At 42.7% G+C, this 27630-nt stretch overlaps 3 protein-coding genes across 5 annotated transcripts in view; 2 read left to right on the forward strand and 1 right to left on the reverse strand.

Moving 5' to 3' along the window:
- Positions 1 to 4627, forward strand: part of LOC128881958 (collagen alpha-1(I) chain-like) — a 10996-nt gene extending 6369 nt beyond the window's left edge. Inside the window, exons 18-28 of the mRNA XM_054133432.1 lie at positions 22 to 166; positions 335 to 595; positions 689 to 822; positions 912 to 1181; positions 1246 to 1461; positions 1524 to 1613; positions 1763 to 2144; positions 2250 to 2468; positions 2536 to 2708; positions 2780 to 3001; positions 4158 to 4627. Of these exons, the coding sequence (XP_053989407.1) occupies positions 22 to 166; positions 335 to 595; positions 689 to 822; positions 912 to 1181; positions 1246 to 1461; positions 1524 to 1613; positions 1763 to 2144; positions 2250 to 2468; positions 2536 to 2708; positions 2780 to 3001; positions 4158 to 4304 (2259 nt within the window). The 3' untranslated portion in view covers positions 4305 to 4627. The remainder of the gene's footprint in view (positions 1 to 21; positions 167 to 334; positions 596 to 688; positions 823 to 911; positions 1182 to 1245; positions 1462 to 1523; positions 1614 to 1762; positions 2145 to 2249; positions 2469 to 2535; positions 2709 to 2779; positions 3002 to 4157) is intronic.
- A 335-nt stretch (positions 4628 to 4962) lies between these two features.
- On the reverse strand, positions 4963 to 8373 carry LOC128881975 (uncharacterized). The gene is made up of 5 exons (XM_054133479.1): positions 8163 to 8373; positions 7939 to 8039; positions 5469 to 5671; positions 5259 to 5378; positions 4963 to 5178 (listed from the first exon to the last, which is right to left on the reverse strand). The coding sequence occupies exons 1-5, from the start codon at positions 8235 to 8237 to the stop codon at positions 5045 to 5047; spliced, it is 633 nt and encodes a 210-aa protein (XP_053989454.1). The 5' UTR covers positions 8238 to 8373; the 3' UTR covers positions 4963 to 5044.
- On the forward strand, positions 8309 to 27565 carry LOC128881971 (mediator of RNA polymerase II transcription subunit 13). 3 transcript variants are annotated; one of them, XM_054133460.1, is made up of 17 exons: positions 8309 to 8543; positions 15363 to 15696; positions 16757 to 16925; positions 17024 to 17169; positions 17266 to 17695; positions 18709 to 18858; positions 19668 to 20235; positions 20307 to 20513; positions 20584 to 22296; positions 22378 to 22720; positions 22849 to 23147; positions 23256 to 23384; positions 23603 to 23914; positions 24036 to 24374; positions 24703 to 24987; positions 25100 to 25371; positions 25505 to 27565. In XM_054133460.1, the coding sequence occupies exons 1-17, from the start codon at positions 8475 to 8477 to the stop codon at positions 25635 to 25637; spliced, it is 5898 nt and encodes a 1965-aa protein (XP_053989435.1). In that variant the 5' UTR covers positions 8309 to 8474; the 3' UTR covers positions 25638 to 27565. The 3 variants fall into 3 exon arrangements, with proteins under 3 accessions (XP_053989435.1, XP_053989434.1, XP_053989436.1); XM_054133459.1 differs by having other exon boundaries at positions 8311 to 8543; positions 23256 to 23447; XM_054133461.1 differs by lacking the exon at positions 18709 to 18858 and having other exon boundaries at positions 8313 to 8543; positions 23256 to 23447.
- The last annotated feature ends 65 nt before the right edge of the window (positions 27566 to 27630 follow it).

Consider the following 27630-nt stretch of genomic DNA (forward strand, 5'->3'; position numbering starts at 1 on the left):
ACAAGTTTCGTTGAACCGTAGGGATTGCAAGGACCTAAAGGAGACAGGGGCCTCCAAGGTCCTCCTGGATTGGTAGGACTGCCGGGAATTCGAGGTGCTTCCGGTGAAGCTGGTCCTAAAGGAGAGCGAGGATCTGCTGGGCCAGTTGGGCCTGAAGGACCTTCAGGTTGGGTGTTGAAAGAGAATTAGTTTATTTATTATGCTGAAATATCAAACATCTTGGACCTTTTTGTTGGTATAAAATAGAATCTTACGAAACGAAAGTGTCAAGAGCGTCGATGTTGATTTTGTTCAATATGTAGAAACCAAGGAGAGGTTGAAATATTTCTTTCAGGACGAATCGGAGAGCGTGGACCGCAAGGTCAGGTTGGTCCCCCTGGTCCCCCAGGCGAGCCAGCAGAACGAGGAGATCCTGGCTCCCCGGGTCCTCCGGGAGAGACTGGAGCTTCTGGTAGTCCTGGAGATAGAGGGCCTCAAGGCTTGCAAGGCTCACAAGGCTTCCCAGGACCGCAAGGACTCGTTGGCCTGCCAGGGTTGAAGGGAGATCGTGGATATCCTGGTTCGAAAGGGGATCAAGGAAGTCCCGGTCCTTCGGGTAACATACATATAATAATATACAAAAGAAAAGAAAAGAAAAGAAAAGAGAGAATCATAGGATTACTGAACATGGTATATTTTTGAAATGCAGGTAGTCCTGGGGAAACTGGACTGCAAGGATTAACTGGACTGACTGGAGCCAAGGGAGTAAGGGGTGAGCCTGGACCTAGAGGCGAGGCTGGAATGATGGGACCTCCTGGGGTACCAGGAATAGCTGGAGTAGCAGTAAGCTTCTATTTGTAGACAGTCGATAACGAATACTACTCGCGTACACGGTACACGTGATAGAATTTGAAAATGTACAATTTAATTAGGGGCCAGCAGGTCCGACAGGACCTCCGGGAGCCCAGGGATTGCCAGGTATCAAGGGCAATCTTGGAGAAACAGGACGACCTGGAAGTCCTGGACCTAATGGAGCCCCAGGTCTGCCTGGAATCGACGGAGATAAAGGTGACAGTGGTTCCCAAGGACAACCAGGTCTACCTGGTCCCATAGGACCCCAAGGTGCACCTGGCGAGAGAGGCCTGCCAGGTTTGCCAGGTCCATCTGGACCTGTAGGAGCTAGAGGAATGCGTGGTGCACCTGTAAGTTCATGGCGTGCGTTCATTTTCTAGTTTCTTTTTATATTCATTGAAAATAACGTGGCAGGGTGAGAGTGGAGTACCTGGGAAACCAGGACCAGAAGGCCCTACGGGATCCCCTGGATTGGTGGGGCCAGTTGGACCAGCGGGATCTCCTGGCGAAATAGGACCAGAGGGACCAAGTGGCAAACCAGGACCTCCTGGAATCTCTGGCCGACCTGGAGATAAAGGACCTCCTGGAACGGTTGGACAACCAGGATCGACCGGTCCACCGGGTTTACCAGTAAGCTGTTGATATATTCGACGCACGTTTTAACCAGAGCTGTGAGTAATTTTGATTTTCAGGGATCACCTGGTCAAGCAGGAGCTCCGGGACCTGTTGGAGAAAGAGGACTAAAAGGCGAAACAGGACCGCAAGGTGTAGAAGGACAACAAGTTAGTTTTGTGCAGATTCCTGGTAACTCTTTGATCAACGAAATATTAGAGAATGATAAGACGAAACTTTTTTCTATTTACAGCTTGTTCGTACGACGTTTAGTTTGAACAGTAAAAATTCATAAATATGCATATACTTCTGCCCTAAGGGTCCCAGAGGAAAACCAGGACCTATTGGACTGGAAGGACCCAAAGGCGACCGTGGAGAGGAAGGACAGAAAGGTATCAAAGGACATCGAGGGTTTACTGGACTCCAAGGCCTTCCTGGACCTGTTGGTCTGCCAGGAGAGAAAGGAATACCTGGATTTCCTGGAATTCCTGGGAAAGATGGAGAACCTGGTCCTAGAGGACCGTCTGGAAAAGATGGGAGCCCAGGACCGATTGGACTGACCGGCAATCCGGGACCAAAAGGTCCTCCAGGCGATGAAGGTCACCATGGACCTCCGGGACCTCCTGGTTCTCCAGGTCCTCCAGGTCCACCTGGTGAGCTTGGATTGGGATACGATGCTGCCTCTCTAGCTGCTCTCTTAGGTGCATATTTACATTTTTAGTAACAACACGACACAACATTACTGCGTAATTAACACTGTAATCATTCTAATTATTCTCGACTAACCATTCTTGTTATTCGCTTAGGGCAAGGTCAAAGTAAAGGCCCTGATCCTCTCATTGGCGACGAACCTCCCAGAATATTTAGTCCAGAGATGACGGAGGAAGAGAGACGAGAAGTAATCTCGAAAGCGTACAAGCAGCTGAAATCTTCGTTCCAGAAATTCATAAAGCCGGATGGGGAAAAACAATCGCCAGCCAAGACTTGTCGCGATCTTTTCGTGGCTTATCCAGACAAAGTTTCCGGTTAGTGTACATATCGAAAGCTTCGTCTGTTATTGTAGAATTGTTTGTGAAAATATTGTTTCCGTAGGAGAATACTGGGTGGATCCAAACGAAGGTGACCCCAGAGACGCGATTCTAGTTTACTGCGAGGCAAAGACCCATGCAACGTGTTTATTAGCAAACCCGACGCGTTCTCCAGAAATTACGTACATTACCGAGCAACAGGAAACTTGGCTCAGCGAGATAGAGGATGGAATGAAGGTGTGTTTAATTACATTACCACCGATACTTTCTCCTACGTTTACGTAAACTTATTTTCTGTTTTCTTTTAGATAACTTATAAAGCAGACAGTAATCAGATTAGCTTTCTACAATTGTTATCAAAGTATTCTTATCAAAACGTAACGTACTACTGTAAAAAGAGCGTCGCTTATTTCGATTCCGAACGAAAGACGTACAGGAAAGGTATGAAACTGTTGGCATGGAATGACGCGGAATTGACTCCGCGTGGAAATCAACGTCTCAGATACGAAATGATAATGGATGACTGCAAGGTATGTAATTCGATTACAACGTGATTATTTTAGATTATAACGTGATAAGATTTTTAAACCTGTTACGATATATATACAGGGTGTCCCAAAAGTCGGGGAGGAGCCGGTGGTAGCTGAGACGATTCTGAACAACTTTTTCCTTTGCAAAAATCTCGGATGGGGCTTCGTTGAGGAGATATTAAGAGAAAACCCCGACCAATCAGAGCGCGCGTATACCGCTGGAGCGGCCGTGGTAACGAAAAACACTGACCAATCAGAGCGCGAGTATACAGGCGAAGGGCGGTCGCCTAGCGCGCAGCCCACGCCTACCGCGGGCGGTAATCCGACATCCTCGCTCTCTGATTGGTCCGGGATTTTCCGTTTATATCTCCTCAACGAAGCCTCGGAGAACATTTTCGCTAAGGAAAAAGTTGTTTCAAATCACCTCCCGAACCACCTCTTTCAAGGTGTTACAACGTTTTTGGGGCACCCTGTATATACAGAGTGGAGGTGATTTGAAACAACTTTTTCCTTGGCGAAAATGTTGTACAAGACTTCGTTGAGGAGATATTAAGCGAAAACACTGACCAATCAGAGCGCGCGTATACCGCTGGAGCGGCCGTGGTAGCGAAGGCTACGCGCTAGGCGGCAGCGTCGTCAATGTCCTTCGATGCACGTCGAGTCACTTGTTCGCGTACAAGCGCGGCCGCCAGCGCGTAGCCTTCGCTACCGCGGCCGCTCCAGCGGTCTACGCGCGCTCTGATTGGTCGGGGTTTTCTCTTAATATCTCCTTAACGAAGCCTCCGACAACATTTTCGCTAAGGAAAAAGTTGTTTCAAATCACCTCCCGAAACACCTCTTTCAAGGTGTTACAACGTGTTTGGGACACCCTGTATATACAGAGTGGAGGTGATTTGAAACAACTTTTTCCTTGGCGAAAATGTTGTACAGGACTTCATTGAGGAGATATTAAGAGAAAACCCCGACCAATCAGAGCGCGTGTAGACCGCTAGAGTGGCCTCTACGCGCGCTCTGATTGGTCCGGATCTTAACGAAGCCCCACCCGACATTTTCACAAAGGAAATTGTTGTTCAGAATCGTCTCAGCTACTCCCCATTTCCGGCTCCTCCCCGACTTTTGGGACACCCTGTATATATATATATATTTTCTTCTATAGTCGCGTATGGAAGAGTGGGGCAAGACCATAATTTCATACAAAACAGATAAACCTGTAAGGTTGCCTATAATAGACGTCGCTTTGCGAGACATTGGAAAGTCTGAGCAAAGTTTTTATATCGAAATAGGCGCCGTTTGTTACGAATAATGAGTACAATTTTACGAATATACTTCTTAATTTAATACATACACACGCGGAACGATCGAAACCGTTGCAAGTAAGTGAAAATCATATAAAAATTAAGTAAATTGTATACATATCACAATGCAAATGAGAAAGTCTTCCAATACTTTTTATATTCAACGTATTTCTATGTAAAATATATGATTTTATGTAGTGTATATATATCTACAAACATTCTTAATTATTGTAATGTTAATATATATGTTCTAGAAATTTAATTAATTCGTAAGAATGAGAAAAGGAATAATATTGTTTATGCATAATTTTAATAAATTTGAATTTATACATTTTCCCTCCCTGGGGCGCTGTTTAGCATTAGTGGCACCATCCGTGGCGAAATGCTCAAGTTTGTTGAGGAGATAGTTGCCACTGTTGCCGCTAGATAGCGACACTTTGTAAAGGATTAAAAAATTATTGCCAAATTAAATAAATATTAACGCGACAGTTGAAACTATCTCCGCTACAAGCTTGGGCGTTTTGCCGCCGATGACGCCACTAGTACCAAGTCTATTTTTAATATACATTTCGTATATAAATTGATTACTACTTTTTTCGTATAAAATACACTTAATTTTAATAGAGGTTTACTCATTTTCAGTCCAAAAAAATCCTAGACAAAAGATAGATGAATATAACCATGTTTATTGACCTTTCAATGTAATATACTAAATATACAAAACGTCAATTTTTACTTAAATCAGTACTTAAATTTTAAGAAGTAGTTTCAGATATGGACTCTCCTGTTGGTGTCCCGGATATTTCTTCTTATATGTTAAACCAGTTACGATAGTGGAGCTCTTTGGGAATGCTGTCTTTCCTCCAAACATAGTGTCCGTATCTAAAACAACATTATTAGCAAAGCATAGATTCAAACATAAAAGAAAACCAACAAAATACGCAACACTAAAGCCAACTCACCAGGATGGAACCGGTGATATTCATAATTAATGTGTAAATTCTTTGGTAAGTCCATTGTTTGCATCGCATCCAGTGGGTTACAGTTACCTACTGGTGTTTGGTAATATTCTTTCAAATTACCTGGAGCATAAAGTGTATCGGTGACCAAGGATCAATTTACTGCCAATAATATAGAAAAAAGTTTACAAACAGCTAGTACAAAATGCTCACCAATTGTTTCGATGGAACATAGTACAGAGTTTGGTATGGAATGTTGAAACTCCTGTTCGCATGCCAAGAAAAGGTTGAAACGCTGCAGGGGGTCCTCAATTTTCGTGTCGCTGTCCGTTGTAATTGCTTGATCCCTGCAAATCTGATCTATTTGATCGGACACATTCGCAGGTGGATTATACGCTTTCTGATATCTCAGAAATCTGAAACAGGATTGTACATTGCATTTTTCTTTAGTTCAGATGTATTATCGAACATTTAGAGATTAAGTTAATTTTTACGAACGAGTGTGCAATGTTATTACTCGTGAAATTTCAATTTTCTTTTGCTTGAACTCTACAAATCGTAAAAATCAAAAATTTATTCGAACGAAACGCTAGATGTCGTAATTTTGACTTAGAAATAATTATTCATGTGGCGTAGAAATTTCTCGATCGATTTTCGATATTGTTTATGCTGGAGTTGAGAAAGGTTAAGGAAATTATTTTATTTGCATCCCTGTTCTACGAGTAATTTAACACGTGGTTATTCTTTGAATATTACAATAAAAAATATTCATTTTCAAGAGTTTTTCATAAAGCAATCGTTACTTGTGCCAACGTCAATGAAAAGCAATGTAATTTATTTGTTGGTCAAACCGCAAACGCGGATCGATTAATTGTTTAACCATTATTCTACAAAATAAGAGGAGTTAGAAAAACGCAAGTTTTTACGAAAAGAAAGAAAATGTAACGATTTTCGAAATCTTGAACGTTGAGTCTCAATTTTCGAATTGGCATCAATTATTGTATGTATAATGAATTCAAGTGGCCGAGGAGTAATTCATTTTTAATTTTCGATTTTTGTAGTATTTTTAGTCGTGTCATTTAGAGAAGGCTGCATTTAATAGCAAGAGGGGTATAAAATAGTTTTGAAGCTTTTCTCCGAAAGATACATAGGATTGGGACTTTCTGTGCTACTAGTAGTTTTTCTGAAAACCATTTTCGCAGATGGTCATTGATTTCACGCGAAAATCAATATCATCTTTGGATTATCTCGCGCCAAACTTTTCGTATGGTGCATGAAATTTCACTGGACGAAAGAGAGGCTTCCTGTGGAAGAGGAGCGAAGGGAAAGAGAACGGACAAGATCGATGTCCAACGACCGTACAGTGCTGCCCCCAGTTGTATTTTCTCAGGAACAGTTATGGCTAATATTGGCCAGGAACGAAATCGAGAAAGTAAAAACCCCGGCACTACAAAAGCACCTGATATGGTTATTAAAAATGTTCTCCATAATAGAACTTGCAGTAGCTACTTGTTTGAATCTAAGAATTTAATTTGTCTCACATTGTAACGTGTCGAAGAGAAAATGCACGAATGATCATTTTTTCGACTTGATCACGATCAACACGAAAGTGTAGCGGTACAAAAGGGTACAGCCGTTACGTCACACGCGAAGGTGGAATCCAATTCAGTACACAAAATTACAGATACAAATCTGAATGTACTCGATACTTGAGTACCATTTGGAATTTGCTAGTTGAAAATTGATATTTCGTACACTTGCACGGTAGTTGATCCAAGCAATATCAAAATGGAACATGACGTTACATTTGAAAATAAAATGTATCGAGTTGCTTGGACCAACATGAATTTGAATGATCTATGCAATGCGAATAAAGATATCGAATCTTTGACGCGAATGTCGTTAGTTTATTACTCGAGTAATTATTAAAAATTACAGTCTCTAAATGGTGTTAAAATCCCTTCTCCAGCTTTCAAATAAAAAAATCGAGAAATTAGATGTACATATTTCAACGTAAGTTAAGGATTGGTATCAATTTTGGATGATATTTTATTCACACCATTTTACATTAAAATCTTACGATCGTTTGTGTACATATTTCATTTTCTCTCGAGAAGGGTCAAAATTCTATGATCGAAACACCGAGATTATTTTCCAACAAAATTTAGTCTCGAAACACAGTATCGTTCCTCGGAACCATTTTCTCTTTCTAGATCGATTTATTTCCAATTAACAATCATAAATGAAATTTAAAATAGTCAAGTAATAAAAAATACGTCCATTATCCACTTTCGATTCCATTTTGACGTCACGTATCTTCACGTTCGAAAATTCGATCGTATTCAATTTTGATAAATGATAGTGTTATTTTTCAAGCGATATCCAGTAAACATAGTCGAACTACTCCTGTCAACTTTCGATACTGCAATATTCTCGATCGACTCCTAAATCCCACGTATCAAACGAAAAATGAGTCGGAGTTGTAGGTGAGAAACGAGGGGCGCCGCAGGTGCGCGCGTCAGCCCTGGCAAGCTGTCAACTCTGCTCGTCCATTGGCTGTGTCGCGCGGGAGAGGTGGCAAACGGCAATATGGCCGCAGTGTGTCCTCTGCCAGTTAACGAGCGGCGAGACGTAACGCGAATATTTGGCCAGTATTCGTCCACAAAGTAAGCAAATTACTTACCCTTTGGCAGCGAGAGACTGGTTTTCGATCTGAAAGGTCTTTTTCGGATGCTTGATCTTGAACTTGCTCTTGGATCGCGTCACGTCGCGTCGCAGGCTCGTCTGTAAAATGACGGCGGTCTCGTTAGCGAGCGTTCGTTGGAAATTAAACAATCTCACGGCCGTGATGGAGTGGTGCGCGATGGTGACGATCGAAAAGTGTACGTAAAGTGTTTTCATACTAACCGTGTTGACGGCGAGAAGCGAGGATGTACATTTCGCGAGATTCGCGAGTAAACCATGCCTGATGAGCGCCGCCATCTTCTCCCTCGACGTTGAAGTCGAAGCTAACTAGGCGTGCGAGCGGTAGGGGGCGCCTCGGGCGGCTGCGCTTGTTGTTTCCCATCGTCCGCCATTTTACGGTCGCCATTGAGAAGTGAAAACCCTCCTAAATGTTCTCGAATAATAGCGGCCTCGCCGTGTGATTTTCGGGGCTGAGAGAGGCGCGTCGCCGCGAGAAGTGTTGCTAATGAGTGTACGGCTTACGATGGAGAAACCATGACGCATCCGTCGCATCAAACGAACGGCGCTAGCCTGGAGGACTGCCACACAAATTTCTTCGCACTGGTGAGTGATCGAGTGAGCCCACTCTTACCAAGAGTCGGGGACCCCGTACCTTGTCTGTTTGCTGATTCTAGCAAAGATGCTCTCGAGCTGTGTCGGACGGGATGCGAGTCGTTGGTTAGTTAGTTAAGGGTTGCTTTTAACCGACCGAGCACAAGTCGCCCGGGTTAACCTATATATCGGACAATTCCCGTGGGCAGTGCTCGATCGTTCGTTGTCGACGTCGGTGTTGTGTATCGCGGCACTCCCCTCCCCTCCCCTCCCCACTCGAATATACGTGTATATACAGGTATATATACGCGTACGCGTGCATCAACCGTATACAATGCATATAAATTTTTATATCTATAGATTTCTTAGGTGCATGCACGTATATAATACGCGAATACATATATGGTTCGTGAATAGGTGCACTGACGTGCGTGCGCGCGCGCGCGTCAGTGAGATTTGAAGTTTGTTATGCGACCCAATGTCACGCCTGATTCACGTCGGCCCTGAGTTTTCCGCGCGTGAGAGAATTAAGGAGGTTGCTGCAGGGAGAACCGGTAACAGATCCTCTGATCGCGAATATATAGTTCGATTACGAATGCGCAAGGTGCACCTTGTCCATTTGCAACGTTGCGATCGAGAATACGGCTGGAGGCGCGACGTTTTCATCTACTAACGAGATCGCGCCTCGTAACATTCCTTTCGCCTTTCGACCGAGCCAGAAAACTGTGTCAGACATTGTTTTCACCGTTCGAAAGTCCTCGTCTGTCCAGGTCCGTCCTGGTCCGTCGAGCCTAGGAACACCTCTTCGTCGAACGCGACGTGCCCGCGATATATGTATACACGACAAACCGCCGATCGAGACACTCTTAAGGACGTTTTTACCTGTATGCAGGACCTTTCGAAAATATAGACGACCCCTCAGGAGCGTAGACGTAGCTCTGGAACGTGGCTCCGTTTCGAGGATGAAGACACAATTTCGCGAACCTTTACCGAGGATTTTCCTGTCGAATCGATTCCTGAATTTTTAAACAATGGATCAAGCGTGATCGGAGGTTGTATCTAAATATTTCTTTGCCTTTACACGCTCCAATATTTCTGTTACTTTACACGTTTTTACCTGTATACAGGACGTTACGAAAATAAAAACGACCCGTCTGGAGCGTAGCTGTGGCTCCATTTCGAGGACCAAGAGAGTTCCGTGAACGTTGACTCCGATTTTCCTGTCGTGTCGATTTCTCAGTTTTTTCAAGAATGCCTGAAATTCACGTGCGATCGGACCATGTCTCTGAATAGCTCTTTAACTTTACGCGTTCGAATAACAAATGAACGAGTCTGCGTGAAACTGGAAGCTCATAAATAATTAAGAGTCTCGTCTTCATTTTCAATAGTTTTATTACTTTTTATACTACCTTACTATCAGTCACATTAATAGTTTCATCAATCAAAACTATCGGATGAGCTTTTAAACAATTTTAAGTAACATTTAGAATCTACCTTAGAACTCTTTTGGTTTTATCAAAACTTATCGGAACTTGGCTGCAATCGAATAGCAGCTCACCCTTATACGGTGCACATACCACAGATTCTCGCACTTTAAACTGTTTAAAAAAGTATCCATTAGTTCCAATTGATACAATTATTGAAAATGAAGTCAAAACTTGCTTTGGAATGACAGAAATCCACACGGTTGCGTAGCCTTCTACGGTTCATGCGAGATTCCATAGCTATTCTCTTTGAAGAATGCAACATAGGAAATCTGTTATCCGCATCGACAATGACATTGGAACATCTACAAACTCAGAGTTAAGGCGTAGCTTGTGTCTCTTATATAATCAAACAATATGACCTTATATAATGACACTAATGGGGTATCGAGTCAGTTTAGAATCAATTAGGTGTAGAAATGAATTCTGGGCCTTCTCAAACTAAAATTACCCATGACGTCTCTTCTCTGCACATTCCAAGAGAGCCTGTGCAGTTGTAGCATACTTCTCGTTGCAATTTTATTTAATATCCTGCAAAGGTAGCTTGTTACAGAGACATTCAGAGTTAGGATAGTAGAAAATTGGGTGGATTGTGTGGAAAAAGAGCGGCGTTCCGAGGTCAGCGTGAAGCAAAAGTGAGCTAAAACCGAGCAGTGTGTAAACTCTCTTGTAGTCTTAACACGTCACGTCCTCGCGGTGCAAGGCTTTCACCTAGGCTGGTCAAGACCCTCCTGCCCCTCTCTTGGCTTCTTCTGTTTCCTTCCACAAGAGCACCAGTTTCAGCATAATCTAGCCGAGTGACTTCGTCGACGAAGAAGCCGCGTGCTTCGCGTACCTTGGGGGAATCGCCAGAACAGATTGTCGTCACGCGAACGAACCCGTCATTTCTCTCGTAATTCGGCTACTGCCATCTTTTCCCACGCGATCTTGTTTCGATCATTGTAAAATACCTAAACAGAAATGACCGCTGCTCTGTCTATGTCCGTGTTACGAACCGTAAATTGAAGAAACTTATCGACCCGCGTACATCCGAGTTCATAGGCCTCCGTGACTTTCATCGAATGCAGTGAGTCATGGAATTAATGTCACAGGGACAGATTCGATAATGTGCAAAATGATAGGACGGTTGTAGGATTGTTTGGGTGGTGGATAGATGGTTGGGATACTTGAGGAATTAAAGATAGCTTGAATTAGTACACATTAGTACACATAGTTTACATAAATGTAATTAAATTTAGTGGTTGAAAGGGAATATTTGGTTTGCATAAACATGAACGTGAAGATTGACTCTAACAGAATGTTGAATCAAATGAAGTGTAAATACGGGTTTCGATAGAATTAAATTAAGTTACATGTAATGACTGCGAAGGTAGCGTGCTGTAATGTTCGGATAAGTGCTTTTCGCCTCGAATGCTGGAGGAATCTTTTTAGTTTGCTCCCGCGTGAGTGACCCTTCGCCACACGCGGTCGACAACCCGTGAAAACAAAACTAGCTTGGTCTCATTGTATCCCAGTGTCGTCGTCCTCCTCGAGCTGTGAGTTGGATTAATTCTGATAAGCTCTGTAACAATCGTTATCTTTACACGTTGAACTATCTGTCCCAATAATTTCATTTAGGCGGCGCTATACTGCATTTAATTAATGGTTGGAAGGGAACGCACGCTCGCAAGGTACAAATGTGGAATATAACGCGTAGCTGTGGTCGTGTAAAGAGAAATCGCGGGAAAGACTATGGTTGCTAAATTGCTAATAGAGTATGCTATCGTTAAACAAAACAATAGGGAAGGGAAAGGTTGGGTGGATGTAAGCGGGAATAAAACGGGCTTTTATCTCGATTCTGATATCGAATATGGAATAAGGGTTAGCATTGACCCACTCTTAAGGAGGATAAATTAAAATGCTGGAAGATTTATTGTTTACTTTTTCGTTGGATAGATTGTAATAGATAGTCTTTGGCGTTGTTTGTCAATGATGTACCGATTAAAACTGATACGTCATCGAGCGTCGCGTCGAGGCGTCGAACACTCAAAAAGTAACTGTTTGTTTTTGTAAACTGAACTTGTTGACGTTTCTTATGTATGTATACCAAGCTCGTAGTGTCATCGAGCCTTCAACGAAACAACGATTACGTTGGTCAGGGTCTCTCAACCTTTCATCGGGGCCCCTTAACGAAATTTATTATTTATTTTTCATTCATAGCGCATGCCAATTACGTTTCTCATTTAATAAATAGAATAATGTATAAGAATTCATTAAGAAAGGGACGAGTCAATGGGTAAAGTAGAAAATTCCTCTGATTTGGGAGTCCAGAGGAAACGTAGTACAATCGATAAAATCTTTTGTTTATGAAAACTACGAGTAAATTTAAAATTAATTAGTTTGGAAATTGAGAATAGTTTTTGAAAAGTGATACAAAGTAAACTGTTACGTATTCTACACTCGTGGTACCTACTATGTGGATAAGATTACCAAAGAAAACTGTGATATGGAAATGCCTTCGAAGAATCTGTTTTATCTACGAAGAATCTGTTTTATCTACAAAGACTGATTTTTTCAAATTAATATCAATTATTCGATAATCACGAATTTCTCTTTGTACGATCTATATTACAATTTCTATTTTACTATTTATACTATTTTTACTATTACTATTCAGCTTGCTGTGGTGCATACTCGAATCGAAGCAATTCAAAAATTCAACGTTCAAACTAATTAATTGTAATTATTCAGATACTGGTCTGGCGCGTTATGTATATACTTGTAGAAGGAAGTGGTTGAAGGAGTGAAGGGAAAATGGGAGAAAGATCGAAGAAATGTGTGTGCGAGGGAAGGAATAGGAATAGTTGTTGGTGCGTATGGTAAAACGAAACGAGGTATCCGCAAGTTGAATCCACGCGGGCGGCCTTGCACGTCGCCTTGCTTGTATTGATCAGGAAGCTTGACAGTCTCGTAGCGTTTACGATGGGCGCCTTCGTTCACCGATTACATCTTTCGTTACGTCGACGTGATAGGCGCCATCGCATCCTCGCTTCCGAAATCGATTCTCTTTTACCACTCGACATTGTCTGCGATACTTTCTGCATCCTCGATCGAAACCGTTTATTTCGACGTTCTGATTTATTCGTGTATGATACTGCTACCCGATATAAACAAATTGTGTTTTATTATTGGATATCGTTAACGCGGTAGTACAGATGATGACCCGAACAAGAAAAGAATGATATTCTAGGTTAGGAATTAATATTCTTTCGCATGGGAATTTAAAATATCGAAACAAAGTCGGGAATAAATATTTACTCGTGTTTAATATTACACTAAAGTCCATAAAAAAATAATTATAATTTCATGGACTTTGGGAGTGATATTTTTATTAGGCTAAATTCCATTTACGTTGTCATAGGTACCGTGTGAAATTACATTTGAGATTTGTAATTGATTGAGAACTTGTTGAGAATGTTTTACAAAGATTTTAATATAACGGAAAACGATACTCGTAGTTTTTTTTTTTTTTTTTTCGTGATTGTGTTTGGTTCGGAATTTCACTGTTCAGGTTTAAACCAAATATTTGCCGTGTCGCGTGACAAGTGAAAATGAAATGCAGTGAAAGTTCAAGAACCGACCTTTCTCAGCGGTCAACGAGTATTCGATACCGTACCTTGTAGTCATTAACCCGACATTGTTAATTCGAAAGTCTGCTACTATTACAAATTGTAGAGATCATTCTCGTGATCAACGTCGTCCTTATTATCACTGTCATGCATGCGTAATTAACAGGATCATAATGAAACGTTGGTCAGCGCAGCCTTAGTGATCTCTAATACGTAACTTACATTTTATGATTGCTTATCTAAACAGATTACTAACAGTTGGATCGAACAGATTATTTCTAATTAAATTGTTTCAAATTCTAACGCAGGAACATACTGTGTATACTATAAAATATTTTATACTGTAGCGTAAAAGCTTGTATGCATCCATGTACACGTAAAGAAATTGAATACATTCCTTCCAAAAAAGGGGGGCAAAAGGTCCACTTTCGAAGGAGACTAGGTGTAGTTTGAGAGGCACTGGGCTAGGTGCGCGCGCACTTGCCTATTTGGGTGCGCGCGCACCCAAGCAGCATTCTCAAATGTGTTTATCGTCGATGGTTGCACATGTTGGAACGCAGTTTTAGCTACATGCGCGCCGTGTAACAGTTACATTTGCACTTGGTTGTCACACGTCGTCGGTCGCATCTGTTCTCAAACGAATACTCCATGCTCGAATATCATTCGCGACATTGTTTAGGTTTAGGGGAAAAGATAGATCTCTTGGACACTTTATCGATTTAGAAATCTGATGAAAGAAACTCTGTAAACCTAGCGTTAATGCGATATCACGCTTCCCTTCCCGATACATGATAATAAAAACATTTTTTTTTTTTTTTTTTTCATACAAATTAAGGGTGCGCAGGAGCCAGAACCAAACTTCGAGTTGATTTCAGCGACAATCGCGGAAAAAGTAGGAAACTCCGGGACAAGGACAGAGAGGGCGATAGAAAAGTTGCAAGAGAGACGAGGACAGGGCGATTAGGCTAGCATGATTCTTGTCAATGATATTGAAGCAAAGAAGCAATATTTTCTCACGATTCTCTTTCTAAAATATTCTTTACATCACTCCGCATGCCACTCTAACGCCCGATTTTGCAATTTCGGTCTTGAAACTTTATAAATGATAAAAGTATGGTTTCTTTTTTTTTTCTTATACAATACATTTGTTTACAAACACTTTTTCCAAAATCGGGCCTTACAGTGGCATGCGCCAAGGTACAAGGAATATTTTGACACCGGAATTATTAGAAAATATTGCTTCTTTGCTTCAATATCCTGGAAAAAAGAATCGTGCTAGCCTAATCGTCCTGTCCTCGTCTCTCCTGCAATTTTTGTATCGCCCTCTCTGTCCTTGTCCCGGAGTTTCCTACTTTTTCCGCAACTGTCGCTGAAGTCAACAATACATTTGTTTACAAACACTTTTTCCAAAATCGGGCCTTACAGTGGCATGCGCCAAGGTACAAGGAATATTTTGACACCGGAATTATTAGAAAATATTGCTTCTTTGCTTCAATATCCTGGAAAAAAGAATCATGCTAGCCTAATCGTCCTGTCCTCGTCTCTCCTGCAATTTTTGTATCGCCCTCTCTGTCCTTGTCCCGGAGTTTCCTACTTTTTCCGCAACTGTCGCTGAAGTCAACTCGAAGTTTGGTTCTGGGTCCTGCGCACCCTTCATAAGTGATTGGCAATATTTGTAACCCTATTTCATGAAGAATTTGGTGGAGAATTGCAGGCTAATGTCCACGTTTGATTGGTAGACGGACCTCTGCGGCATCAAATGGAGGAAGCTCGTGTGGGGCGAGGTGGCAGGCGGTTTCGGAGGGACTCCCCTCGAGGACCCAGTACTCTCGAGCTTCTCGCGGTGCCTCGCGGGTGACATCCTCTGCGTGTGGCGACGGGTCGCCGCTGCACCTTCCACGTCCGGTCCTGCGACCGCCACGGGTGCTGGAGCCGTCATCTTCGACCTGGGCATCGCGCCTTCCCCTGCACCGCCACCACTCTCCCTCACCGCCGCCAAGGAACTCTGGATCTTCTGGTATGGCGAGGAACCTGATCTCTCTGGCCTCGTGTCGCCGGAACTCATCGCGTGCGGTGAGTATAGCTGCACCCTTCCTCGATTCTTCTACCTTTTCAACAGTCTTTGGAGAATAACTCGAGCGAAATGAACATTAGAGAGGAATTGGAGACGATATTCTTGCTACATGGTGGAGAGAACCGATGCCTGAGGTAGATTGAATCTGGACTTCCACAATCACTGATACTGGAACTTGTCTAAAATGTAGCAAATGATAATTGTATTGGAATATGTAGATATTGTAGTCCCTTCTGCCCGTAGTTATCATTGGTACCTCACCAAGTAGCTGAAGCATGGCTGGTACGCGAGGTTTGGGAACTCTTGAAGTGGATATACGTTCTCCGGTGCTTTCGCATAGAAATACTGGCTCCTCCTGGAAGACGATATCTCGCAAACGATACTTTTTCACATTTCAAAAATGTACACAAACACGAAACCTAGCGACGTTCATTTATGAAGGAATAGTCTCGTAAACAATAATATATATTTTACGTATCGTATAGCATATAAGAACAGTAGACAAAAGTTTGAAAACGTTCGTGGACGATTTAGCGTTAAATAATAAAGCTGCAAAGGGCGACTCTGGCGGACGTTATCGTGTAAAATCTGGTACGGTTCGTAAGAAAGGTGGTATGCAAAGTGGACGAAGCGGTAACGTTGCCTAGACCGTGTTTCTCTCGGCACGGGGTCGCTGAACCGTGTACTTGTCCGCAACTCGGTGCGATACAACGCAGAGATCCATTATTGTGCATCGCGAGGAGCACGCCAATTACGAAACCGACCAGTAAACCGTTAGCCCTAGATGATCCGAGACTTTGAGCGGTATGGATCAAAAAGGAGTCGGTATGAGCTAACTGTACCGCTCAGGAGCGGATCCAGAGGCTTTATTAAAAGAGGGAGCGGAAATAAATACTAAATTCAAGCTAAACATATCCAACACACACATACACACATTACTTTGTATAAATTATGTACATATAACACAGTTGTCATGATCTACATAGTTTGCCTTTGAATGTATCTTTAATTGTGACGCATGATCAGCTCGTTTCTAATGTGATTTTATTCTGATTAAAGAAAGTGAGCAGGGATCCTGGGAAAGCGGATTGTCGTACGAGTGCAGGTCACTTCTCTTCAAGGCTCTGCATAACTTGATCGAACGGTGCTTACTGTCTCGCGACTTTGTTCGGCTAGGAAAGTGGTTTGTACAACCCTACGATGGGTTCGAGAAACACCGTTGCAGTAGGTAAGCCCTTGCGTTATTCTCGAACGAATTTGCTGTTGCATTATCTTTCCAAAGGATCTATAACCATTATACCAACTATCGTTCGTTATCTTTTGCAGTAGCCACTTGTCGTTCTCGTTTGCATTCTTTGTCCACGGAGAAAGTACTGTATGCGCCAGCGTGGATGTCAGGCAGCACCCTGCTGTGCGTCATCTTACAAGGGCTTGCTTACAACGTACTCAAACCTCCCAATCTGGCGTTAAAGGTAACATATATACATACATACGTAAAGCGCAACTAACATCTAGCATTTGTTCAACAGTTATTCAGTAAATATAACAACTTGTCGTCTCTGTTCCAGTGATTCTAGCTCCCCACGGGCTAGCAGGCACGTTAACAGGTCCAGTGGGACGTACAGATAGCCAACTTCTCGAAGAATGGAAGCACTTTTATCCAATAAACGGCAGCAACGTGGAAGCAGGACTTCCACCTTTGGTGGAGGTTCTCGTCGGTGGCGTGCGCATGCGATATCCTTCTTGTTACGTCCTGGTCACAGACATGGACGACACTCCGCCAGAGACTCCTCTCTCTCCACCGAGCAGCCCTGCCAGTTGCGAACACCCTCTTCTAGGTAACCAGGAACTAAGAGCAGCTACGGAATTACCGGAACGTGCATGGGGAGAATGTACTTTGAGTTCACCGATATCTGCTTCCAAGACGGAATCTTCCATGGAACATGGAACGTGGACCTTTATTGATCCTACGCAAAAGTCTTCCTGTACCTGTTCAAAGTGAGTAACCAATTATTTCTACCTGTCAACTTAACTCTTACTGCATTGTATACTGCGTAATATAGCGAATCTTTCTGTACAACGAACAAATGATTTTAAAAATTGCTTTCTGCTCATTAGTTGAGCTTCTTAGGTATCGTTGAAACTTTCCTTTATTGTGGAAAGCACTTTTATACACTCTGAAATTCGTTTTCTCGCTATGTACATATATAAATATATATCTAATGTTTAAAGACCGTTGCAGTGTTAATGAAAATGAAAAAAGCAATGCAGTAATAGTATCGTTAATAGCACTATTAAATTTATTTAGTATCGTTACAATATTACACGAACGTATTAATTTACTATTATATAGTACTTTTTCCTTTTGTACATTTGTTAAGTGTAGCAGTAAACATTTATTTCTTTCAACTACATTCTATGTTTATCTGACAATGTTTAAATTAGGAATATTCACGGTTATTATTGATTCTGTCTTGCATGTCGTAACACAATTCATGAGACGTAGGTTGAAGATTATTACAGTACGAATAGATATTTTTTTAATGGCTGCTGCAACACGTGCATGTAAATTTAGTTTTTGAGGATGACTCGAATGCAATTGTTTCTTTAAAATTAGTTCTTTTATTTGTGCAACAGAACTTTCCTGTATCAGAAACTTCCTTCGAGGTAACGCAGACGTACAATTCTCACGGAAACATGAAATGTTAATACAAAGAAAAAAATGTGGCTGTGTTGTGAGAGCATTCGTGGATCAAAAGTGAATTGTTCGAAAACCATCGTATTATCAGGAGTCTCGAATAATCTGAACTCGTTGAAAATGGATGTATCTTGAAGTAATTGCAGTTGCAATTTATTATTACGAAATGTATGCGTGTGATTGATGTAAATTGAGTTTAAAATTAGGTGATTAGTAATAATTGATTATTTCTGTTGTCCAGACCCGAGTGAGTCGGGCTAGTTAAAATAAGTAGGCATAAGAGAAAACGAGATGTTAAATACATCGGTTGCAGGTATGCGACCCCCGGGGGTTGGAAGAGCCTGGCCTTCTCTCAGGTTCAGAGGGAAAGAGTAGATAAAGGTGGACGGAGGGTCGTACCGTTTCATCGACGCTCTACCACCCAGTGGGATGCTTGTCCCTCTGTCCCTGCTAATGCCCCCAGGTGGGTAATTTCTGCTCCGATACCAATGAGAGAACTATTTTTATCACATGTTAATTAATCATCGCAATAATGCCAATTTCGTATGATTGTTACGATGCCATAACATCACCTTATACATCGCTTTTCAAAGCTCCGCTATTTATCTAGCCGTAACTCGTACGATTACATTACTCGATCGAATATAATGCACGAATAATTAATTAAATATCATATGGCGCTGGCAACACTTGATACTTAGGGTACCGTCATAAACTTCAATGCAAAGGCGTGCCAAAATCGACTGAAACGAAGCGATTATTTAATTCTATCTTCGTATGCTACTCTGCAATTACTCGAAATAGCAGAAAATTATTTTTATTGCGAGAATATGGTATAACATTTTGATTAAACGTTTTGGTTTTCTGTTAGTATCATATTCTCCCAATGGAATGCTTTGCATGTGTCATCAAATACGCTTTTTGTAGCCTCAGCATGACTTCTGTAGCTTTATCCTTTCTATTTATTCAATGTTAATGTTAAACGTTGCATATATTATCTACGGTCTCTGTAAAACTGTCAAAGTTGAGCGTAACCTCGCTTTAAACCATACTTAATAATTGTTCTTCCAGTAGTGCGACGATCGTAGATAATTACTGCAACATGCTTTTCGTGAAATGCACCTGGCGGTAGCTGTAATTTCATTTCTTTTTTTTTTTTTAAAGCATGACTCAGCTTGTCAACATTAGATTTTCATCAAATTCAACTTACTAGAAATAATCATGATTTCGATAATACGATAATGTTAATGACTATATCTTGAACCTGAACAGGTCTGTATTGAACAGAACAGAGGCACCAAGTACACCACCAGGTGGACCACCCTCTTACCCAAGAGGACCACCGACAGGAGGAGATTGTCTGCCAGTTCCATCCGTTGGCTCGCCAGGCTCCCCTGCACCCTCACCTCTTCCAACTCCACATTCCGAGCCAGCATCGGTTCCACCAGCAGAGCCTACAATGCCTACTCTCAGTCCTCAACCGCCACCCAGTCATACGAACACTGCCCCACCATTAACCCCTTCTCAAGGTCCAAAGTCAACCTCCTCTGCATGTAATAACCAAGTGCACAGTCCAGCTCCTGGGCCAACATTAAAACGACCAGTCTTAGTCTCCAGAGAATGTGAGGATATATATTTAGAAAATGAACAGTCATTACCTTGGCTCTATGATTACTCAACACAAGAAGCATGGCTCAATCATCCTGTGAAACGTTTTAAGGAATCTAATAGTAGTCCAGTCACTGTGCGGAGCAATACTTTGTATCCATCGATCAATTCCCAGGTTCCTCAGTCTCAGGCTCCGAAACTAGAAATTAAACAGGAACCGAACGTCAATGTTGTAAGTCGCATCTCTTCTTATCGTTAGACTCGCTGTTTGTATGTACATAAATGTTAAATATTGCTCCGCAGGGAGATTGCATCGGAAGAAGAACAGATCCGTACGAGTTTGACGCGACAGGCGAGGAGAACGGTACAAACGTCGATGGACTCAGACGGCAACGAGACGATCCTACGAAACCAGGATCTTTGTTTACCAGCGAGGGTCTTCAAGCGTCCTACAAAGATTTAGACCAGATCTTTGATAACTCCGATCCTGACACCTCCAGCGACGAAACTGTACGTAAATTCTTTATTACTATTTGTTCCTTTTACCTAAGAACAAGCAAAAACAAGGAGCTTCTTACAGAATTTGAACCAGCTACAAGTACAAACCCCGCCAGAATCGAACAGATCCGGTGGCCTGCACGAGGAAACGCGAGTGGACGCCAACAATAGACACAACAACCGAGGAGTGGGCGTGCTACGACCAGAAGAACTTTCCAAAATGTTTCCAACACCGCCATCCTTAGAGCACAACCCAGTTGCTTCACCTTGTCAGTTAAACGACCCTTTAATGGACCAAACGGAACTCTCTATACCTCAGCGACCGCTCAGGCATCCCCCTGACATTTATCCAAACATGGGATCCCCTCAAGAAGAACCAATCGACGATTGGTCCTACGTGTTCAAGCCCACGCCCATCTGCAAGATGGTTGGTTCTTCCAAGTACGCTCCTCTTACGAATCTGCCCAGTCAATCTCTACCACCCGTCACACTGCCATCGCACTGCGTATACAGACCTTCCTGGCAGTGCAACCCCGCTCCGAGCAACTCAGAAAAACCGCTTCCACCCACCAGACCTGGTTCGGTTCAGCAGCAACCGTGCCCACCGAGTCCAGCACCGCTGGGAGCACCCTATCGCTCGGCAACCATCTCTGGCAGACCGCCACCGCCTCCCTACGATCAACCAAGCCCGGCTACGTCCACCACCTCTTCGTATCTGAACAAGAACTTGAACAGTATTGAAGCGGACACACCAGGTCCCACTCGCGCCCCTGAATCGAACTCGCTCATAGTGAACATTCTCCTAGGCGACACTGCGCTCAACATATTCCGGGATCACAACTTTGACAGTTGCAGTCTATGCGTGTGCAATGCAGGCCCAAAGGTGGTTGGCAATATCAAAGGCGCGGACGCTGGTGTGTACCTGACGCACTCGTGGTCTGGTGGAGCTCTCTTCCAAGACGACGACCAAATCAGGTGCAGCTGTGGCTTCAGCGCTGTCGTCAACAGACGCCTGGCTCATCGAGCTGGTTTGTTCTACGAGGACGAAATGGAGATCACAGGCATAGCGGAGGACCCAGCGGAGAAAAAGAAAACCTCTCTGGTAGCTGTCGCGTGTGGGGCAGCGAAACCATCCGAAGGCTTAGACGCAATACCACCTAACGTGTTGGAATTACTGAGGGAACAGTGTCTGATCGTGCAAAGCTCCGCGAGCAGTCTGTACAGGGCGTCCAGAATCTACGCGGCGATGAAGAGTTACCCAATGCTCACGCCCACGGTGAACATGTTGGAGTTCAACGACGGGAACGAAGTGTCGCTGGCGGCTCTCGATCAGGGTAAAATTGACGGTACGCATAACGAAAGGACTAACCGCGTGAACGGGGTGCATCGATGGGTGTTCCTTAGAGCGAAGGGTCCTCAGTGCAGCGGTGATATTGTACGTATGATGAGAGCGTTGCAGCCCTTGTTGCAAGACGCTGTGCAGAAAAAGTGCACCACGCGAATGTGGGAGGCGCCGTACACCGTGGCTGGGCCCCTCACCTGGAGACAATTCCATCGTTTAGCTGGTCGTGGGACCGACGATCGATGCGAGCCTCAACCAATACCAGCGTTGGTAGTCGGATACGATCGAGATTGGCTATCTTTGTCGCCGTATGCTTTAAGTTACTGGGAGAAGCTGCTCTTGGAGCCGTACGCCGGACCTAGGGACGTGGCTTACGTGGTAGTAGCGCCAGACAGCGACTGCGTTATCGATAAAGTCAAGTCGTTTTTCCGCGAGCTATCGACCACGTACGAAGTAAGCAAACAGTTCCATTGTAAGAACAATTCCATACGTTCTTGTTCATCTTTGAGTAAATATATCGTGGTTCTTCTACAGATCTGTCGACTAGGAAGGCATACCCCCATCTCGAAGGCTCTGCGGGATGGGATTTTGCGGGTTGGGAAATCGTCTGTGCAAAACAAAGTCAAACAACCAATCGACGATTGGTTTAAACTGTTAGGAGAGAACCAATTAGGAGAACTGTTACGATTATACGCTCAAGTCTGTAATCACCGATTAGCTCCGTATTTAACGCAGGTCATACAAGATCGAAGTTTGTTGGACCCTGGTGATATGCAGTTGCCCAATAAGCAACAGCAGCAACAACAAGCGACTATCCCTGTTACTGACGCGATGCCAGCCACGCCTGATGTGATGACTACCAAGCCTGAATCTGTTGGTACGTACTCTGCTCTCAGTTTCATCGTTATTTCACGTCGTATTCTAACCAATACTTATTGTACCTGTAAGTAATGCTTGGTTTGAGACCAAAGGGCAGAGTTCTACACGCAGTCTTTCCATTTTCAGAGGGAGAGAATCCCAGAAGCGAGACTCCATCGAACACAGCAGCGAATTCGAATTCTAACACTGGTAACACGACACCAACTTCACAAACTGCCACGATACCCACGACAAATACCACCGCGGGTCCAGACGAAGAGGAAGCTGAACCTCCGGCTGTGGTTGTTTATTTGATAGAACCTTTCTCGCTGGGTAGCCCTGAAGACCCTGACCGCCGAAGACTTGCAATTTTAGCTTTATTACGCGCATATTCGGCAGCAGTTAATAGCATGCCTGAGAATGTTAGATCCAACATCAACGTCCAGGTAAAATTTGATTTAACATTTCCTATGTTGGTTGCTTCTGTGAGCAACAAGTTTACTAGGTCTGCTCTAAACTTAACGAATTACCTAACGGTACGTTTTCCTTCGCAGTTAATCTCATTGGAAAGTATAATGGAGTTGGGACGAGCTCGAGAAAGGCGAAGGATTCAAGACGAGATGAGAGCCTTAGCGTTAAATGTGTTTCTACAGGGCCGCCGATTATTAAATCACAACTCAACGGTAAAAAGTCTCACTGGCTTTGGTACTGCCGCCGCTGCAGATCTTTTTCTTAAGAGTAAAGATGTAAGGCTCTATTCGTTTTCTATTTCTCGTGTTCGATAGGGCCATTTGAATTAAGTCGACCGTGTTGTTTGTTACGATAAAAGTAGCAAACAATGAACAACCTACGAATCAATCCTTTCCAGTCCCGTAGTAATTAAATTGCAACTGTACGATAGGAACGGAACAAAGCCCCCTACCGATTGTACGCGCCAGCTTACGTCCTGGCGCCTCTGAGGGCGAAGAGCGAGGCACCTGAGTCTTTTGGCATCGCTGGACCAGAGGAATGCGCGGTTCTTTATCTGAGCTATTGCCTCAGCGAGGACCAATCCTGGCTGCTCGCAGTTGCAACTGACGACAGGGGTGAGATATTCGAGACGGCCACCATCAACATCGACATACCCAACAGAAAGAGGAGGAAACGTGCTTCTGCTAGACGAATCGGACTTCAGAAATTGATGGACTTCATACTTAGTGTAATGTCTCAAGGTGTAAGTATCACGGTACCTATAGACAAGTCCTGCAATGCTTTTAGATAGGAAATTAGAACGTTCTAAGTTAACCTGAGAAATGATAACGACTTGTAGTAAAAAGGAACTGGTTCGTCCGCAGGTACAACCCTGGAGATTAGTAGTAGGTCGCGTGGGACGCATAGGACACGGCGAGTTGAAGGGCTGGAGCTGGTTACTGTCGAGGAAAGCGCTCTTGAAAGCTTCGAAACACCTAAAAGAAATATGTGGCCAGTGCAGTCTCCTCTATCCGTCAGCGGCACCCTGCGTGCTAAGCGCCTGTTTAGTTTCTCTTGAACCAGACTCGAGTCTCAGGCTGATGGCCGACCAGTTCACACCCGACGAGAGATTCAGTCAGGCGTCGGTAAACTGCCAATTATCTACACCACAGGATGTCACGTGCACTCACATTCTCGTCTTTCCTACATCTGCTACCACTCAGGTAAGTTTGTGCAAGCTCGATCTTGAAGGGCGCGACGGAACTACAAGCCTGCTGCTGGTTTACCAGTGACGAAACCCTGCAAGAGGTTCAACTGGAAGCGTGAACATTCCGGAAACTTGAATATTTCAATATTTAGATGGTTTCAGAATTAATTGTAAAAGAAATGCTGATCCTATTCTTTGTTTTGTAATATATTAGGGACCAAACGTGTCGCGATTATAACAAAACTAATTACTTAATTTTTGATATTTTTCGAAAGAATTTTGGTACTTTCAGTTGTAAGAGATTTTATTGTCAGTTTCTAACGACGATTCATTTTCTGCTACAGTCATCACAGACTGCATTTCAAGAACAACATATTAACGGACCAGAACTAGGGGATGATGAGCTATTTTCCGCTCTAAACGACGACATGCCAGAAGGCATGGAAGGTATGGGCGACTTTAACGATATCTTCAACGTATGGCCAGAGGCTGGGGCTGGTGGAGGACAGAGTCCTGGTGGCAGTCCACATCGTCCCGAGGGATCCCCGCTGGGTGGAGATGGTGGAGGCTCGGGTTTAGGCAATCACGACGGTCCTGGTAGTCCGTTTCCGTGTAGCAACACTCCAAGAGTAAGTCGAAGCTTAAATAACAGGGAATACATGATCGCATATAGCATAAACGGTTAAGTATTACTTGGCTAACTTTTACTTAAAACTTGTTCTTGAAATTGTTAATCGTTAGGTAACAGTTGCTGAACAGATAGAGGAAGTCGGAACGCTACTGCAGCAACCACTCGCTCTTGGTTATTTAGTATCTACCGCACCAACAGGACGCATGCCACCGTGGTTTTGGTCAGCTTGTCCCCATCTCGAAGGCGTTTGCCCAGTGTTCTTAAAGAATGCCTTACACTTGCATAGTCCAGCAATACAGCAGAACAGCGATGATCTGTTGCAACAACAGAGCGCGCTAACTGCTCATCCACTAGACTCGCAATATACCACCGATGTGCTCAGGTTTATATTATTAATTGTCTTCTTCTTATATTACTACAATCTCCAGATTAATTCTACTGGAAACTATAGACTGAGCAAGTATGTATATGTGACTGCTTTCGATATAATCAATTACGTTTCTACATTTTTGCAGATATGTGCTGGAGGGGTACAACGCGTTATCGTGGCTCGCGGTGGACGCGAACACGAAGGATCGGTTATCCTGCTTGCCAGTGCACGTGCAAGCGCTCATGCAGCTCTACCATGCAGCGGCAGCTCTCGTCTGACCCACACCCTCTCCCTTCGTAGTGCAGTATATGCACCTCTCTCACGCACTCATTAACCGTACCGTCACTTGGGGCTTTACGAGAGCAACTGGTTTCCTACATCCGTCTTCAACTGTACGTTAGTGACTGAGATTCTCCGGATAACTGGGAGAGAACGAACCTTCGTCCAATCGTCGATGAATCCCTTGACGTGAAACCACCGAGATCTTTTTTCCTGCTCGGTATTTTTTTTTTCTTTTTTATAGATACGATACAGCGAGACGAGTCACGGGCCGCGACGATAGCATAGACTCGATAATTATCGAAGCACGGTAATTCTTTTCGATGTTCTTCTATTCCTGTAATTCGTGAAAGCAAAGAAAAAGAAAGAAAGTAAGCGAATTGTGCTTTGCGTTTTACCAGTAATCGCGACGAAAATGAAAGAGAACACGAGAAAAGAAACTACTAATTAACGACCATGCATTGCCGCATACCAAATGGAGTCTGATGTATGAAAGTTGGAATGAGATTGAAAGAACGAATGAAAATCTGATAGAATGAAAGGAGAAAAAGAACTGAGAGCAGAAAACGAGAGAGAGAGAGAGAGAGAGAGAGAGTGAGGAAAAGAAAGAGTGTGTATAAGCGGAAAAGAAGGGGAAACAAAAGAGAGCGCGTTAAAAGAAGCTAAACTTTCAATTGCCTCTCTGTCGATAGATAGTTCAATTACAAATCAGAATCTCTAGAAAATTACGAACCAAAACGTTTTTAATTGTAAATTGAATTTTGTACAAAGCTTTTATTATTAATAACGACGAAGTAATATAAATGATATTACGTTGTTTTTTAATTTTATATAGATGATATAAATGAAAAAAAAAAACGAGAACGGAAAGGGAGGCGACAATTCTTTTTTACAAGTGTAATGCCTCGTACAAGCCCCTGGTGTGAGATAATGTATGACAATTACATGATTATTATATTATGCTCGCGCGGCACTGGGTCACTGTTATCATGTTTCCTGGACCCGTTAGCGCAAATTTTTCGATGCTGTTTGACAAATTTTATTCAAATTAGGTGACCTTCTATATATTATACATACATTAATAGTGTAAAATATTGTTTTTAAATAATTTATGAAGTGAGAGACATCGCCGAGATATTAGATAATTGAGAATGAACGGAGGGAGCGAGAGAGTTAAAAAGAGAATGAGAGAGAAGAGCACAGTGAGGTTTGTTCCCTGCAACTTAGAAAAAAAAAAAGAACGATTTAACATACAAACAAATGAGCAAGCGAATGAAACGAAAAAAAATATATAAGGAAAAAAAATAAAAAGACAAGAGAAGAGAATACAGGGCGCGTCTGAATGAAAAGCCAATTGGTGGCTAGTGGGCGTCAGTCGCATAGTACAAATATGACTTGTACATAGCAACCCTTAATCCTCTCCCCCTTATAAAGTTAATTGGTTAATTTACTCACACACCACACTCACACTGTATCTATAGTATTTATTATCTGGGTAGAAAATCATTATTGGGATTATTATTATTAATTATTATTATTACCATTATTATATTAATATTACGAAATACAGTTTTATGTGTATATATAATTATATACCTCATTTCGCACGAAACACGCGCGTATTACGGTTTTGATGTTGCAAGCATAATGGAAACACAATGGCGTTTTCATTTTTTTCTACGAAACATTCGTCTAGAATCGCTTCTGCTGCTTGGAAAATCTCATAGAAAAAGTGCGCTCTTGTACGGAGATCAAAGAATACAAATTATCGGAAAACGATCGTAAAATCAAAGTATCAGGCAATTTTATTTTCTTATTTCTTTCCTTCCGGGAAGATCTATTACTTTTAAGGAAAATTCGAAAATTTTCTAATAAAATAAATGAATTATTACGGTTTTTCGCTTTTTTTTTTTAAAGCTAAATCTTTGGAAAACGCATTTAAAGAAATGCTTTTACGTACCCCACGAAGTAATTGTTAATGACTGAACATTA

Source organism: Hylaeus volcanicus, chromosome 9, assembly GCF_026283585.1.
Source record: "Hylaeus volcanicus isolate JK05 chromosome 9, UHH_iyHylVolc1.0_haploid, whole genome shotgun sequence".
Classification (NCBI taxonomy): domain Eukaryota; kingdom Metazoa; phylum Arthropoda; class Insecta; order Hymenoptera; family Colletidae; genus Hylaeus; species Hylaeus volcanicus.